General features: G+C 36.3%; 1 protein-coding gene across 25 annotated transcripts in view; it reads left to right on the top strand.

Annotated features, from left to right (window-relative positions):
* The window catches only part of NRXN1 (neurexin 1), a 601,940-nt gene that overhangs the window by 295,010 nt on the left and 292,365 nt on the right, over positions 1-14,565 (top strand). For 15 of the 25 annotated variants that reach the window (XM_088532146.1, XM_088532145.1, XM_088532143.1 and 12 more), the window contains one exon: positions 3,829-3,948. In XM_088532146.1, the coding sequence (XP_088388272.1) occupies positions 3,829-3,948 (120 nt within the window). Of the gene's footprint in view, positions 1-2,856; positions 2,884-3,828; positions 3,949-14,565 lie in introns of all 25 variants that reach the window. The other 10 variants (XM_088532137.1, XM_088532130.1, XM_088532124.1 and 7 more) reach the window with 1 other exon arrangement.

Raw genomic sequence — 14,565 nt, 5'->3', positions numbered from 1 at the left:
TTTATTGCTCTGTTGTATGCAGACCATGGATCAGAGCTGTAAAAAAGACTCTTGACACCTGAAGTATAATTTAAGTCACTTGCAAATTTTTCTGCCTTCTAGGAATCTCTTTTAGGCCTCAGGCTGCCCCCAGCTCTGCTGATGTGTGTGTAGAAGATGATCCCCATCCTTTAAGAGGGAGCAGTTCCCTATATACCTCATGCTTAATCCTGCTGAGATGCCTGTGCTGTGTTACGTTCCCTGGGGTGTCCGCTCCCAAGAGCTCAGAGCACATGCTAGCAGAAGTAATTGCAAACGAAGAAATATTAGTCACAGCCTTTGTCAGCTATTGGCGGGTAGATGTCTTCTCTTAATTTGTCGGCCTGTGCTAGAGCCTCTCCCATAGATGGGAGACCCTTAGGTCTGGCGTTCTTCTGATGCTTGGCGTATTCACTTCCCCACCTTTCAGGTATAACCAAGCTAGGGTGAAAACTATTTTCCTTCTTCCACCAAAATGAAGCCATGAAGTACTACTAATTATTTTCATCTGTTAGAACTTAGTTCTCAAAACGCTAATATTTTTAATCACTTTACTATCATAAGTACATGCCAAAATTTCTTTATTTGGAACATTTGTTGCATACCAACACATAGGAATGAGGTGGCAACTATTAAGGTTTACGTTCAGTCTCAGCCACGTGCAGATATCTGCATTCTGTGTCACTGTGAGTGCTGAATAAAATTTACACTTGGCTGAATCCACCTTGTTGACAAATTTTCAATGAATAAAATAGATAGAAACAAGCAGCTGAAATTATAAAATGCTAAGTAGTTCTTTGAATTGTTGGCAGTCAACCCCAGAATAAACAGTAAGGGTCAGCCCTGTTTTTCCTTAGTCAAAACCATTGTAATTTATCTATATGCCTAAAATAAAACCATTATAGAAATCACAGAATTATAAAAAATAGTTCTAATACTAATAATATCAGGAAAATAATACAGTGCGTGAATTACATATGTAATATATATACACTGAAGAAACATTTTAAAGTATTTCTTAACATACATGAAGATTATTGGTAGTGAGATGGAACTTGTTTGTCATATATAATAAATATTGTGCATGCTACCTAGTAAAATGTGTTTTGTGTAATATGTGTGTAGCATATAAGTCCTCACATTACACAAACACAAGTAAGAGGCTATATCCAGTCAATTAAAAAGTCCTCAGTAAAGACTGAATAAATTAGAATATTTAAATAGAATGTGAATCAAAAGGTGAGTGCTTGAAATAATGTATGATAATATTTTTCTAAATAGCTTGGTTATGTACTATATATAGAAAGAATGTTATGGTGGATATTATAATGCTTACTGACATTAAATAGCCCTCTTCTGTTGTTGTTTTGTTGTTGTTGTTTTTAATTTGTTCTTATTTTAAAAGCTATTTTATTAAAATATTTCTTGCCCACTCTTAAGCTGGCTATAATGTCAGTTTTTGAAAAATGACTACTACAGGTATGGCAAAATCTAAGAATGAACTTATAAAAACAACCTTTTCCCTCCTGCAAAAATGCAATCCGTGTTTCTGCCATACATATGTTTTAACAAGCCATCTTTAATTTACTTACAAGGTCCTTACAGATTTTGTACTTTAAGTCCTTGTGACTTTGCTCTACTTTTGCAAAGATGAGGAAATTTGACATTGCATAACGAAAGTGTAAATAAATGCATGAATATATAACATTTAGACACCTACAGATATTTTCACTTCATCTTGGTAAAGTTTCCGAGTAGCAGAATCTGGCGAGAAAAAAATCAAAGTGTCTTGTCAGCTATGGAATCTGTCATGATCGTTTCCAGCTCAAAGAAAGAGTGATGTAATGCCCAAATGCTTAAAGTGGAACGTCTGGCCTCAGATCTCCTAAGACAACAAAATCGCTCTCTTTGTGTGCCTACTGCAATCAAACTGGTTTAATGTAGCAGTTTGAGGTATTATTATTATTGCACTTAACACTGTCCTCCAATTTTAATCACACTAATGACCCCTAAGCCCTAGTTTAGTGGGATGCTCAAGCGGCTCATTTAAAGTAAGTAAATAGTCATTGAACTGACTTAAACCATATTCCTTTGGGATTCCTGCAAAATAACTGCCACACCAAAAGAACATCCTACACTGAGATCTTTGAAGGAGCTGTAAATTGGCAGAAGGGCTAAGTGGGTTTCTCTCCAGAATGATTTAGATTTTAATAATCTTTGGGCCAGTTCTTCCTTGTCATCAGTGGCTAGCAGTGGAGTTTCAAATGGATGTATATATCTTCTTCAAAATGACTTAGGAGAATTTTATAACCTTAGAAGCAAATTTTTCCTTGTGGTGTTTAGTATTAGAGGGAGATCCATGTACATGAACCCATTGTAATCTCTGCTTCATGATCTAGGTTTCAATCTTGAAAAGAAAGGGCTAGGAAAAATGAAGACCAGAGAGTGTGATGATGCTAATTATTCCTGAATTCAGTGTATAGTTGACATGACAAGTGGCTAGCTAGGATTCAGCCTTGCATTTACTTTGCTATTGCATTCATATCTATCCAAGAAAAGAAAAGGAAAAAAACTTTTAATTTTACTTCATTACGTGTCATCAGCTCAATTAACCGTTATATTTGTGATATAATACTGGCAAATTACTCCTTTCTTATTTTTGGCTTGCCTGAAGACTTATGGCTATTAGCATTAATTTGTTTGCATTATATGGCATTTCTTTCTCTCTTTAACAGCAGCATGCACTTTGCTCTGTTTTTTTCTGTGTTTGCTGCCATTTCAATATTGCTTACTAACATTTAATATATTTTGCTTTTTTTTTTTATTTTGCTGACAAAGTTGCATTGATGAAAGCTGATTTGCAAGGTAGATAGACTTGTATGTATCAAACAAGACTGAAACCCCCAATGCACTGTTGCTGCATAAAATGCTCTATACATTTCAGAATCGATGTGTTTGTTTCAGATTTTGTCTTTCATACCTCTAAAACAATGTGATATATGAACCTTCATTTTACAGCATAGTTTGCGTAACGGCTTTCAGTCTTGACTATGTTTGTATAGTGGTTGCTTTAGTGCTTTGATCATACCTTTTAAAATGTCTTTATATTTCAGTAGTCTAGTTATGATTCTCTAGAAATAGAATAGCTTTGTTTTTCATGTGTATGTCACATTTTGGCATGCCAGTTCATTACTAGTCTGATTTTCTTTATTTCCTCTAAAAAAGGAACCTGCATGGGATCCCTAAAGCATGTGAATCAGTACTTGCCAACATTCCTGCAAAATAATCCCAAATTTATCTTAATTTCAAATCCGATTTATTAAAGTAATATCTGAGATTAAAAGCATTCTATAATGGACCATCCTTTTTTCTTGTTTTGATTTGCTTTATTTTTAATTTTATTTTCCAATCTTTAGTTTCCTCTCCTGAAGCTTTGTTTTCTGTGGCATCTGGCTTTTATGGTTGAAATGTATTTACAGGAAAAATAATTATGATTTTTTTAGAAAATACATAGCCAGTTTGGTCTGAGATGCAATTAACAAATAACTTCCAACAAAGTGCTTGGAATTTCACTGTTCTAGGAATAACTCTATGCCAGTTTGTGCATTTTTGATGTATTTAAAAGCTAAAGGGAAAAAAAATCCATAGAGTGTTACATGCTGCTATGTAAAACAGCAAGTTTATGTCCATTTTACTGGGTAACTCTTTGTTCATTTGTCTTGAGATGTTGGCAAATAGTTTATGTGATCCGGTGCGAAATGACTATCTTTGGAAGACAAAGTGCAAGTCTCTTCTGTGTGTTCTCATCAGGCCCCAGCACAACGTGCCAAGAGGATTCCTGTGCAAACCAGGGAGTGTGTTTGCAGCAGTGGGACGGATTCAGCTGTGACTGTAGTATGACCTCCTTTAGTGGACCGTTATGCAACGACCGTAAGTACATGACAAAACGCTTATTGGGAAGTTTTAGCGCTCTAAGGCAGCATTTGCAGCAACTGTCTGAAGGTTTATATTATTTTAATGCTTAAATAAACTGTCAAACCCTGTGATAATCTGTAAGGTTTGTGGGAAGGACATAGCTAAAATGCACAGTATAGATTTTGGGCAATTTGCAATATCTAACTCTGGCAGAACTTGGTTTTATTGTGCTTGATTGCATGTCTAATGTACTGATGGTTACCTGCTTGAGTCTGTCTCTTCTTGCGTAAATGTTACAAATATTTTTTTCTAATTGAAAACCTTTTACATTGTAATATCTTAAGCTATACTGTAATTTTGTAGCATTATATCATGAGGGCTATAATTAGTGTGAGGCAGTTGACAAGGCTCATTATCTCCCATTGTAGGTTTCTTTAGGTGACATGCCAAGCAAGCCAATAATAAAAGCAGTCCAAGTAATTTACTTTTTTAAAATTTCATCTGAATAAAACTGCATAGCATACACCAACCATCTGGTCTTTCAGGAAAGGTTAAATGTGTCATAAATATGGCACCTGATTCACCAATATCATAATCTAGTTTTACTGTCATCCTTATTTACCTAAAGAGAATTCTGTTGAAGTGAAAGTGGAAACAATGGAAAAGTCTCATAATGGTCTGTGGTAACTGATTCAACTGAAATATGGAGTTTTGTTTTAGCTCAGCACTTTTCAAATAACCATAACTTATTTTTGTATCAATATAAGGAGTGAATTTCTTTCTGTCTTTGCATTTTTATTTCTGTGGCCACTTGCATTTAACTGGATGAAAGTCTGGTGGTAGGAAGTGTAGGTAGCTGTCTAGTCAAGCATTTTGGATTTTTGTCTTGTTCTCATTCTCCAGTCTACAGCAAGCCTGCACCTTCTTGGACAAACGTTAAAATGTCAGCATAATTGTTTTCACCTGAACATTTTTTGGTTCAAATTATGTCCAACCAAAGACTAGAAAGTAAATTATATGCAAAAACTAAAATAATTATTCTCAAGGAAGTTCTACTATTTTTGACCATGTTAGAAAAGCCGTTAATAGACTCCTCTCAATCTTTTTCCCTGTAGTTGTTGGCATGGTAGAAATGAGCATTAAAAAAAAAAAAAGAAAAGAAAAGAACCTTAAGATAAGTTGAGCTAGTTTGGACTTCACTTTATGCATATAAGTTTGCCCTTGCCAACAATGTATGTGGTTGGTCATGCTGCTAAGCATATGTTCTTAAAGATTTCAGTCTATAGTCTACTCTAGGAGGAAAAATTTCATTTCTTGGTTACTTTTTACATGATTATTTCTTTTCTTTTGGGGTGTCTGTGTAAATCCAAGTTTTTCTGAGAGTAGCTGAAAACTAAGAAAAATATATGTATCACCCACATCTAGCAAAGCAGGATCTCTGTTTATAAGCTCATTGTGACTGGTGTATGGATATGGAACATTCTGTGAATGATTTCTTCAAGTACCAGCTATTTTATAAAGTTAAACAGACTCATAAACTTGTATTTACCAGTCAGTGAAAGCTCATTTGCACATTTGTTGACTCCTATCAGAAAACATTCAATATAACCATTTCTGATTATAATAAAGGAGTATCTTTAGTGCATGGCCACCAAAAAAATCTTAGTTTTTGCCCAAATAAGTTTTTTTTTTTTTAATGTTCTTCTATCACAAAACACAAAATGTAATTTTATCTTAGATGTGAGTGTTTCCTGATAAAACACTGAGCCTGGTAAATTCGGCTAATGTCTTGTCTAGGCTCCACAGGTTAGTTCAGATTTCAAAGATCTGCAGTGAGATGTCTCTCTAATGAGGGAGATTTTTCATAATAATATACACAAGAGAAAGGAGGGAAAATGATGTAATAATTTCAATGTCATCTTGATGTGCCTAAACTTCTCACTGCTTTGTTTGGAAAGAGCAGAATGAAAAGAGGAACGATGAAGTGCTACTACAGTTTTTAGGAACTTGCATAGGTTACAAAACACAAGGGGAACTTTTGTAACACTTAAGTAAGCTGAATTCCTTTCATACCAAAAGAAGGTCTTAGTGACAGTTTTGGAATAGCACCTTCTTGTTGCTGAAAAACACAGTGCACTTCAGAAGAATTTTAAGTGTATTTCTGAGCTGTCTACACTAGCATGTTTCTGTTGAAGATCATGGAGCTATGCTGATTTACACAAGCTGAAATCTAAACCAGTATTACTACATAGATGAACTTTTGACTCATTTTCCAAATGAATACAATAAAATGGAGTGTTCAGGACATCGAAGTCTCACGGGTGGGTTTCAGAGTAGCAAAAATCTGAGAATGTAAGGTTACAATGTTACCCCAAAAAGTAAATGTCAGTGGTAAGAGAAACGGTTAAAATACACCTTGCTTATGGAGAATAGCATTCTTCTGCATGAACTCTTTTGCCCCTCCAACTCCTAGTTAATATATTACAGAACAAAATAGAGTCTCAGAAGGGTTGAGGATGGAGGCGACTTTTGGAGATTGTTTAGTCCATCCCGCCTGATCAAAGCAGGATCAGCAAGAGAAGGTTGGTTAGGACATTGTACGGGTAGTTTTTGAGTTTCTCTAAGAGAAAAGTCTTGTCCACCAGGACCCCCAGGTCCTTTCCTGCACAGCTGCTTTCCAGCTAGTTAGCTCCAGTACTGGTACATGGGCTTGTTCCTTCTCAGGTGCAAGTGCCCTGCATTTCCCTTTGAATATCACGAGATTCCTGTCAGTTCATTTCTCCAGCTTGTTGAGGTCCTTCTGAATGGCAGCATAACCATCTGGTATATCAGCTACTCCTTCCAGTTTTGTTCCTTCTGCTATTTGCATAAACTTGCACAAATGACCTTACTGTATTGAAGCTGATATTTTCAGCATGTCTCCCAAAGTGAACTCAGTGCAAAAAGATTTGGCATGCGTATCATCCCTAGGCTTTACAGTATAAATCGTTCTTGTATCATTCTTGTTTTTAATTTCCAAAAGACAGTTGGAGGAAATAATGAAAGAGCTTTTTTTGAAAAGAGTGATAATTCATTCTACTGTTACATTATGTAAGAAATTTCTTTAGTCTTTTCTGTAAAAGCAAATTATTACTCTTCTATTGCTCACCATATTATTTCAGGTGAAAATGAGCAGAACTTGAAATAAACTTTAAAAAAAGTCCTTTAGAATAAGCAGCCTGTGAAGCAGGTTCTGTTTTCCGCAATCCTAGAAAGCTAGAAAGAGGAAGATTTTTTTGACCCTACTTTAGGAAATGTACTCCCAAGTAAAATGATTTGTCCAGCAAGGAGAACACTAAAGTTTTACAGATGTATTCAGGAATGCCCACAGTTTTAATTAAAAGTTTCAATTAATTTTAAATCTAATTGTTCCAGTACAATGAGTATGGAGTGACTGTCAGCTGTAAGTCTTCACGATGGTACAAGTGGAAGCATTTTGTGAGGTATAGTTTTCTATTTACTGAAAGAGAAGCAAGACGGACAAGTTTTGACCCCAAGATGACACACAGGTTTTGGTTTTTTTTGTTTGTTTGTTTTTGTTTTTGTTTTTTTTCTTTTGGGATGATATGACACTTGGAGGTGCCGGGTAACAGTGCTCTTTAGATGTGATAGGAAGGAAGTGCTATATTGGTAAGTGTAACGCAGACCGGTATCAATTGTTCTGACAAAACGGAATTATATAGAAGAGTGTACAAAAAGGACAGTTAATGGCTGTTCTTACAAATGGATGGCTGCTGCAACTCCTCTGAGGAAATGCATCACGAACATCCTAACTATTTCTAACAGCAGGTTGTGTAGTGAAAGTTGTCCTTGCAGCGTATTCAGTCTTTTTGTAAGAAGAGCAGGGTTGGAAATGATTCTGGCATAATAAAACAAATCTGTAGGAGAGGATCTGCTTTCTATAAGTTTACATCTGTTTTTACTAGCGCAGTCTTTAAGTAGAACTGTATTAGTGAGTGCAATGTCATGTTTGTGGATACAAATACTGCTATTATGGCATAGAAAATAGCAGACATAATAACATTGTCACGTTACATTAGTATAGAAATGTTCTGTGCCAAATTACAGGGCAGCTTCAGCACTGTCTGTTACCATAAGGGAATAATATATTGGAGTTGTGATGGTATAGCTAATACTGTGTCAACACTTCCATTATAATTCCTTTCTAAGGGGTTAGAGCTTCACCACACTGAATCTTCTGACTATGAATTTGATATGCTTAACCACTGTGAGTGAGGAACTTTCTTAAAAAGCTCTTCTATTTTATTTTGAACTCTTCTTTTACTAAGAAAAATCCAACTTTTTGGAATCCTTTAATGGAGAACTGTGTCACTGTTGCAAAACCAGTTCCCTGAATGTATATTAGTTTTCTGAAATTTGATTGTGTTATAAAGATGTTGCCTATCAGCTAAGACAATTTCTGTTGTAATGGTTAGATTTTACTTTAAATGAATTCAGATGTTGATAATACTTGCTGTGTCATAACTTAATTGGAGACTGGACAGGGAGTTCAAAGAAGGGCTGTGAAAGTGCCTGTGCAGAAATGGGGCTCAAACGGGAGGAGTTGAGGGCTGCATGCAGTTCAGGGCTACAGTCTTATCGGGATCCCAGGGATGTGGTCTGTTAGTTCACACAACTGTGGATGAATGCAGGTCCTTTAGGAAGGGCTGGGACGATGAGGAGGTAGAGTTGTTCTTTCTGTTCTTTCTGTTCTTTCAGAGAGCAGTGCAGATGTGCGGAGCTCTGCCTGGAGGTGGATGACCTGAGGGTGTTTGGGGTCAGGATTAGAGGGCAAATCAGTGTGGGTGGGTGTCTACTACAGACTACCTGATGAGGAAGAAGGTGTAAATGAAGCTTTCTTCAGGCAGCTGGCGACAACATCACCTTTGCAAGCCCTGGTCTTTATGGGGAACTTAAAGGAAAACATAAAAAGGAAATGTACAGAGATGGAAGGGAGAGATTATCCAGGGGGAATATAAAGACACCCTCTGAGCATTAAAGTGTGGAGTTAGGAAAGTGTGAAAGATAGGAAAATCAAAGCCATGGTGTTCATTCTGATGAGGGACGTGGAGGGCAGCAAGAAGGGGCCTCTATTAGCAGCGAGAGGAAGACTAATGAACACACAGGATGGCTGGAGAATGCGCCAGAGGACCTGCTGATGAAGGACATGGAAAAGGTCAAGGTACTCGAGGCCTATTTTACCTCAGTCTTTAATTGCCTCGGTAAGAATTGCCTTTGGCATTCCCAGACCCCTGAGACCCATGCAAAGCTTTGGAATAAGGAAGGCTTAGCCTTGATGGGGGAGCATCACGTTCAGGGACTCTTAAACTGGACATACACAGGTGAAAGGGTTCTGATCCAGGAATCAAGGATATTCTCTCCTCAGAGCAGTGTTTGGAGGATGCATTAGATAATACTGAGGTTATACACTGACTCAGAAGTAAGCCAAATATTGAGTCAGTATTTAACATTTTAAGCAGGAATAAGGGAAGCTTCAAGTGTGGACATGGCAGAGATTGTCAAAAAGGAACGTTTTAGGTAGCCAGAATAAATAGTTATATTTGTGCTTATATCACGGGTAGAAGCAATTATGTAACATTCTGGCATGCTCAAAGGTATTTTCTCTTTCACAATATTAAAAATGGAACATAGTGTCAGAAAACTGCAAGCATCTCTGTGCCTCTGGAAGAATCAAGGGAGTAATTAAATTGAATTTTGGTATGTCAATAATATCTTTCTCTTGTTAATGGCATAATAATTTTATAAATCAAACCCTAGAAGTGTTTCCAGTGTCATAAAGGTGAAAATGATTAGGGGTTAATTAAATATATTCTCATGGAACTGAAATTGTTCTGTTGGGTATCATTAGACTCCTTTCTCCAGAACTTTCAATTATTACAGCTTAATAGCATGCTACATACAGTTCACATTGAAACTTGTGTGGCCAAAAGCTACTCACCGCAGTAAGCATATTGGGCTGGTGTTGTCACTGTTCTTTCTCATAGATTCCTGTGAAAAAAAGTACTGATTTAATTCCTACATCCTGCAAAGTATAACATTCTAACAATACCATGTATTAAAATCAATTTTAGATAACTAGGAGGGATCCTAAAGAAGATTAATCATTATGCATGACACAGCTGGAGCAGTTGTTTTAGTTCTGCAGTGATGTCAGTCACTCCTCTCCAACAAAAAAAATCTTCATGAGTAATTCTGCTTTAATGGATATCAGCTGTAGGGATCACAATAGTAACTGCAGCATCTTTATGTTTAAAGAAGAGAATGAAGAAGAAAAAGCTATTTCAAGCAGTGACTTCTGTAACAGAGCATGAGAAGAGCTTGAAGTATGTATGGGCGATTTGATAATAGAAATCTATTTTATGTGTAAGATATATGAATATAATGGCACGATGATGGCACTTCAGAAAGATAAAATTATTCAGTCTTTCTGAAGTCTGTACAACTGGACTCAGGTTACTATGGCAACCTGGTCTTCCCCAGCATATATTCTTGCTTGATAGATAGACAGGTAGCTTAGATTCAAGGTAACAACATGTAAGAAAATAGTATGCTCGTTACAAAATAAGATTATATTGGTTGGTATGATCTTTAGGGGCCTTCTTATGTGTTTTTGTGTCTTCTGGGTGCTGCAGAAAATTCAGTTAAAGAAACCCTTTCTATGAAAAACAAAGTATACACCAAAGGTTCAAAAATGACCTGAATCTTATTTGGTTAAATCAAGGCATTCTGGTGTACAAATATAAGATTTGGTGAAGTTTCTGAACAGCTGAGTGTGGAAGCATGTGCTGGAGTATTGCTAAGGCAGAGAAGATAATGAATTACGCAGATATTTTATCTACTTTCATGATTTTATTCTGTTCTCATGCTATTTTGACTGTGTTTTAACCACCTCTAGATGCTGGGTATGTGGAGCTAGTAGGCCAGTTGGAACAAAATTTCTCTGTTCTTCCTAGTGTGTATATCTATAAGCTTGCTTATTCTTTCTTAATATCACATGTGATATTTAAGAGGCTTCAATATTTCAAGTGATGCTTATGAATTTTGTACTGATTTTGTGTTGGAAGTCTTTGTAACTATTTTCTTCCTGGACATTTGAGGAAATTATGAAACAAGACAACACGGTCAGTAACAGCAGGATGCAAAAGAACTGATGGAATAAGTGCTCTTATGGTTGAAGGAGTTTTATAAGGCTTTCATATCTGGTTGGCATAATGAAGCCAACTGCAGAACGAGGTCTCAGCCATATGCAGAAGCACATCATTTTGCTGTAAACTTCCACACACCAACAAGCACTTAAAATGTATGATATACAGTACTCAATGTCAAAATGCATTATTATTTACAGATACTGTTTGCAAATCATTGTAGGCTCAGAGTCTGCCTTACCATATAAGGAAGTTCTATCTATAGTCTGTGTTTGTTAAGATTCTCTCCCTTTTAAGCAATATAAAACTTCAGAAAATTTCTAGTCAAATCGCTGGGCTGATATTTGGGTTATTTAAAATATTTCACAGAGAGACCAGAGTATGCTCAGTTTGGGAATTAATGCCAAGTGAGAATTAGCAGCTATGGGTTACTGTGGTCTCCAATATAAAATCTCCCATATAAAGATCCAATATAAGGAACTGAAAGTACTCAACCCCTCTGAGGTGGCTTATATGATACAAAGTTGCCGTGTGCTAGGGGCCAGCAGTGTGCATATACAATCTGAGATAAGAGCAGGACAGATCCTTGCTATCAGCAACCTGAAATTCAATCACGATTTCATCTCAAATCACCAATTTGAGGACCCATTTCAGACTATTGAAGTTCATAGCTGCCACAACCAGTCATGATGTCATCTCTTTCATAAAGATGTATCAGAGTTTTGAAATTGCTTGAAAAATCTTTCTTCTCTGCTTTTCTTTTCCTCTGCTTTTTAAACCCGTCTTCTGAATCTCTGAATCACTTTAGCCTGAGTCCAGGTGGGTTAAATTTCTTTCAGACCAGTAGTAGTTATAGGTTGACTTTCTTACCTAGCCAAAATTCCTTGGAAATTTGATTTTAACCACTGATTCTGAAGTAGCAGATGGTTATATCTTTTTCTCCTGTTTATTTGCTTCAAACGCTCATGTTTTTTTGCTGCTTCCTGAAAAAAGCCTTTTCTTGAAACTTTGTGACCTGTAATTGTAGCTGCTGTTACCTATTTAAACAGGTTTATGACCAGCTTGCATGCCTGTTTTTGACTTGGGGCCAGTGTTCTCCAGAGGGGAATCAGAAGCAGCACAGTGCTGGGTCCCATCAGGAACAGCTCTTCAGTCCTTCACTGCTCCCATGCTGTAGAGGAAACCACCTTGTAATTAAAGCTCCCTGCACTCTTTCTCCTTCAAGCAATGGCTTGCTGCTATCCAAGCTTGTAAATCAATTTTAGGATTGTCTTGTTTCTGTGTGTGCATTGTACAGGAAAGCCTTGCTCACATGCAGTTAATCTAGTACGTGTGGGTCTCAACTGAGATACATTTGTGGATGCATGGATCAGCTATACCGCATATACCCAACAGTTACCTCATATTTCTGGGAAACCTCAGAAACCCTGCACAAGTGTACTTATGTTTTGCATAAGCAGTAGTCTGTTATAAGTAGTCTGCATAAGCAGCTTCTCTTTTATTCAGTCTTTTCATTTTTCTTTTTCTGTCTCTTGAAAGGAAGGGGAAACATTTTAATAGGCTTCCTTCTGTAATCCCTGAGGGGAAGTCTTTATGGCACGAAAATATTCAAAATGATAGTATCTCTGTAATTGAATGCACTACAAGGAATAAATGAGAAATGTTTCTAAATTTGCTAGACCAGTAGCGGCATGTCAGATCAAGTTCAGATGCTTTCAGTACTGAGAGGATTTAATTTCTGCACAACTGAGGCCAGAAATATTTTAAAAATCACAAACAATTTTGGGAAGATTTTACTGCGCAAACATAATCCCATTTTCCCCTGAAATTCTACCCCAAACACTTTATGTTTTTAGCCTCTACTTGCTACCTGTGTGCATTATTACTGATATTTAATTTGAATGACTTAATGCAGCTTTACTGAGATGATAGCGAGCTTCAAATAAAATGTTCCCTCTGTAATCGTAACAAATGCACATGGCTGAGAGATAATATTTTCACTGAAGGTTAACCTTTTCCTGTGAATGATGCAGTATGTCAGACAACAGGGCAAAGCTTGTATTGTGCTTTCAGACATCTAGTTCCTCTAGTTTTCTGATTATTAAATCAGGATTCATTAGCAGTTAATACTTTGTAATAGTTGCAATGTTGTAGAATTTAATACTGAACTCAGTCTTTTGGAAAACGTTAGGTTTGAAAGTCCAAAACAGAAAGGTCTTCTGCATGCTGGAGTTGCATCCGAAGTGGCAACATAAAAGTCCCACAAAACCCTGCTAAATTAACCTTACAGGAAAACTCTCCAAAAGAGGAAGGTAAGGAACAAAAGCCTTGCATTTAAGTGTTAGCCATAGCAAAGCCCTAGCTTATAAATCTTGGGAGGACAGTATCTTTCTTACTTCCAAACTTAGTTTGGAGTAGTGTTCTAGGCAATTTTAGTTTATTTCCAATTGATTCTTCCCAATTTTTAAGAATCATATAAACTTCTGGGGAAAAAAAACTCTATAAGGTTTCTATACAGTACACTTTTAAATTAACTGAAGTCCAGGCTGTTTCGAAGCATCAGTATGTCATCAGATTTTGTTTCCCCACTATAAGTATTCTGCAATAAATTCTGTATATATGTTTGCGTTTTAAAAATATTGTCAGGGTACAATTGTATATTGTACAGAGATTTGTAATTGTAGTCTACAAGTTTGATTAATATATCAATGATATTTTAAAGTATTCCTTCATATCACTGATGAAGTAATTCTGAAAGTTTCCCTTTTTATCACTCTACTAAAATACTATATTGTATTTTCAAAAGAGAGGATAGGAAATTTAAGAATGAACCAAAACAATATTCTAGAAATCTGTTCTCAGTGTGATTTTGTGTTTGCCAATAATCTTTTTTTTTTTTTAACCATAAGGCATTTTCTAAAGTTTAGAAACTTTAAAAGTTTAGAAAATTTTCTAAAGTTTAGAAACTTTAGAAAATGTTTTCCATTAAGTTTCTGGCCTTTTGAATGTCTGAACATTTTGTCTTTTTTTTTTTTTTCTCTCTCTGCCTGTGTATGGATGGGATATGGTGGAAAAAATATGAACTTAAAGATGAGGTTTGATATGAGTTTGCACATTGCAGAAATTCTCATGTCTAAGCAGCTGTGTGAAAATGCAGGCATTTCATTAGATGACTGTGTTTAACTGGGAAAATATGCTGGCATTCATCTTTGTGGGCAAGTAGAAATGATAACAGGAGTACAGGACAAATAACACTGCTCAGAGATCCCTGAAGATCTTTGAGGTTTCACATTGATTGACTTTTTCCAAGAAGTTTAGAATTCTTTATTGTTATGTGGAAGCACATGGTTTAGTTCTTCAGGTTGGTGGCTGGTAGCAAGCCTGTAATTACAATCTTAGTTGTATGCTGCCAATGCACAAAGGGAAA

This window comes from Tinamus guttatus, unplaced genomic scaffold (assembly GCF_059628265.1).
Source record: "Tinamus guttatus ecotype Peru unplaced genomic scaffold, ASM5962826v1 Tinamus_guttatus_pri_ptg000456l, whole genome shotgun sequence".
NCBI classification, from domain to species: Eukaryota; Metazoa; Chordata; class Aves; order Tinamiformes; family Tinamidae; genus Tinamus; species Tinamus guttatus.
This window is presented reverse-complemented; position numbering and strand designations above follow the sequence as displayed.